This window comes from Rhizomucor pusillus (genome assembly GCF_041956525.1).
Source record: "Rhizomucor pusillus strain CBS 183.67 unplaced genomic scaffold VTP01scaffold_6, whole genome shotgun sequence".
Lineage (NCBI taxonomy): Eukaryota > Fungi > Mucoromycota > Mucoromycetes > Mucorales > Lichtheimiaceae > Rhizomucor > Rhizomucor pusillus.
In genome coordinates this window covers 51,311-53,746 of record NW_027192148.1, presented here as the reverse complement: position 1 = coordinate 53,746, position 2,436 = coordinate 51,311, and the positions used below count along the sequence as shown (strand labels likewise).

At 40.6% G+C, this 2,436-nt stretch overlaps 1 protein-coding gene across 1 annotated transcript; it reads left to right on the top strand.

Moving 5' to 3' along the window:
• Positions 1 to 2,055: 2,055 nt before the first annotated feature.
• On the top strand, positions 2,056 to 2,351 carry VTP01DRAFT_8896 (uncharacterized protein; the record flags this gene model as incomplete). Its single annotated transcript, XM_069388067.1, has 2 exons — positions 2,056 to 2,070; positions 2,139 to 2,351. 2 exons carry the CDS (start codon positions 2,056 to 2,058, stop codon positions 2,349 to 2,351), a joined length of 228 nt encoding a protein of 75 aa, XP_069240402.1.
• Between the last annotated feature and the right edge of the window lie 85 nt (positions 2,352 to 2,436).

Sequence of the window (2,436 nt, the reverse complement as noted above, 5' to 3'; positions counted from 1 at the left end):
TTTGCCACTGCCCAGAATTGTTCTATTGGGTTAAGCTCAGGCGAATACGTAGGAAGATACACACATTTATATCCTCGATATTCAAATGACAGCCAAGTCGACCAAAGGTTCATGTAATGACTAAAAAAAGCACGGTTAACTGTCCATCAACCGTCCCGTATTATCCTCACTCCCTACAACGCTCACTGCTTGTACCCACAAAAAAAGTCCCAAAACCACTGTCCTGAAATTGTCCTGCTACTGTCCATTATTCTTTTTTTTTTTTTTTTGTTCAGGCGACGGTGATCATCACTGCTGCCATCCTCAGACTGCTGTCCCGAAACTGTCCTGCTACTGTCCCACATTGTTTTTAAAAATAAGTTGACTACGATGTGCCTGAATGAAAAATTAGTGGGACATTACTGGGACAACAGTGAGATAGGAGCATTCTGTCAATAAAGAAAATGATGAATGCGATATGACTGAATCAAAATTAGTCGGATAACAATGGAATAGAAGCAATCGGCCCAAAAAAGCGACCTGTGAAACAAAGAAAACGACAAATGAAAAGAGGAAAACAGCAAATGAAAAAAGGAAAACGACAAATAAAAAGAGGAAAACGACGAATGAAGTGAGAAAACGATAAATGAAAAGAGGAAAACGACAAGAAGAAAGAAGTTGCTCCTGTGAAGCAGCAGTGAGCGCCCTTACCTGACCTAAAAAAAAAGATAATGCGGGACAGTTGATGGGCAGTAAAAGGACAGTTTCGGAACGGTAATCTTGAGAATTGAAGCAGTGATGTGCGCCCTCGTCTAGCCTAAAAAAAAAGGATGATGCAGGACAGTTGATGGACAGTAGCAGGACAGTTTCGGGACAGTGGTCCTGTGCTTTTTTTCGGTGGGTGCACGCAATGGTGAGTGTTGTAGGAAGCGAGGATAATGCGAGACAGTTGATGGACAGTAGAAGGATAGTTTCAGAACAGTAATCATGAGAATCTTGAAACAGTGATGACCGCCGTTGCCTAGCCTAAAAAAATAGTGAAAAATGCTATGACATTTTTATCTCCACTTGAGTCAGCCCAGGAAAATATAGGCTGGCGTGTTCTGATGGAAAAATTGGCACAAGTTGAATGAGGTTTTGGCGTGCACTGATAATTTGATTGGCACACAACACTGGAATGGTGCCAAAAAAAAATAACAATGCGTGCAAATTGCCTTGCAAAATCCGGTATTTGCACGTAAAATCTTTTTTTATTGCGCGTGAATCGAATGGATAAATCCTGTAAAAGAAATTCTTGTTTGGTTTGCAGCAATGTCTTGAAGCAAATGACATGATTGGACAAAAAATTGCTTATATTCACTTTGAATACATTTCGATCGAGATTCCTCTGTTGATTTACACATTGTTCAAAGAAACTCATTGATCGCCTAATCTATCCTCCACCTTTGACCAGGACTCTTCGATGGGATTTAGAAATGGTGAATATGGAGACGATTTTTTAAATGCTCTTCGTGAAGAGATGCTTGAGTCAGTAGTTCTTGCGGATGAATCTCTCTCGATACCAATCCTTTGAGGTTGAATCAATTCTTTTGGATCGTCAAGAGTTTTATGCTTCTCAGGCACTGGGTTCTCATCGGCGAAAGAGATGCTTTGAGTCAATAGTCCTTGTGGATGAACCTCTCTTGATACCAACCGCTTGGAGTTGATTCTTCTCGGGCACAGAAGAGATTCCATTCATTTAGTTAATTGAACCACTAAATGCTCGATTCTATTTTTTGCGTATGATTGTTGCTTTGCATGGTTGGTTTGTGATTATTCTATTTGGCTGACGATGTTGCATTGGTAAACATTGTCTGCCATTGACGAAGAGAACATGCTTCCAAAAGCTGCTAAACTTCACTCTTGTCTCTGGTAGCCCGTATGAATTATCATCTGATCGTACCATATAATTCCTGCATTGCCTGGCTCAGCGTCATGGAGAGGTCACGATTTTGGATCATGTCATTGCTGACGTTGTGTGCTTTCGTAATGAAATGAGGACTCGATTAATGCAACTATTACATCTTTTTCAGAACAATGGCTACGATGACAGTAGGGCATTATCAGTTTTGAAACACGCAATCATTTTGGTAGACTCACATCATCAAAAGCACAAATAGAAAGCATCTGTTGTCACCGATTCTGAAGCAGCCACTGTTGCTGATACCGATCCTGAACAGTTTTCGGTTGCCGGGTGTCATTTATCTTCTCAGATTACCAGCTGGGACTTGATGAAGAATTGTATTGCAAACCTTAACGATTCATTTCTTGGAATGCTGTGTACGAACAAGGAAAAGTTCAAGGATTGTTCATCTATTCCAATGCCGCATTGATGAAACGAACCTATTAACGTATGAAAACTACAAAAAAATAAAAGGTATTCATAACCTGTCGTATTCTGCGGACCCGCTCCCCTGC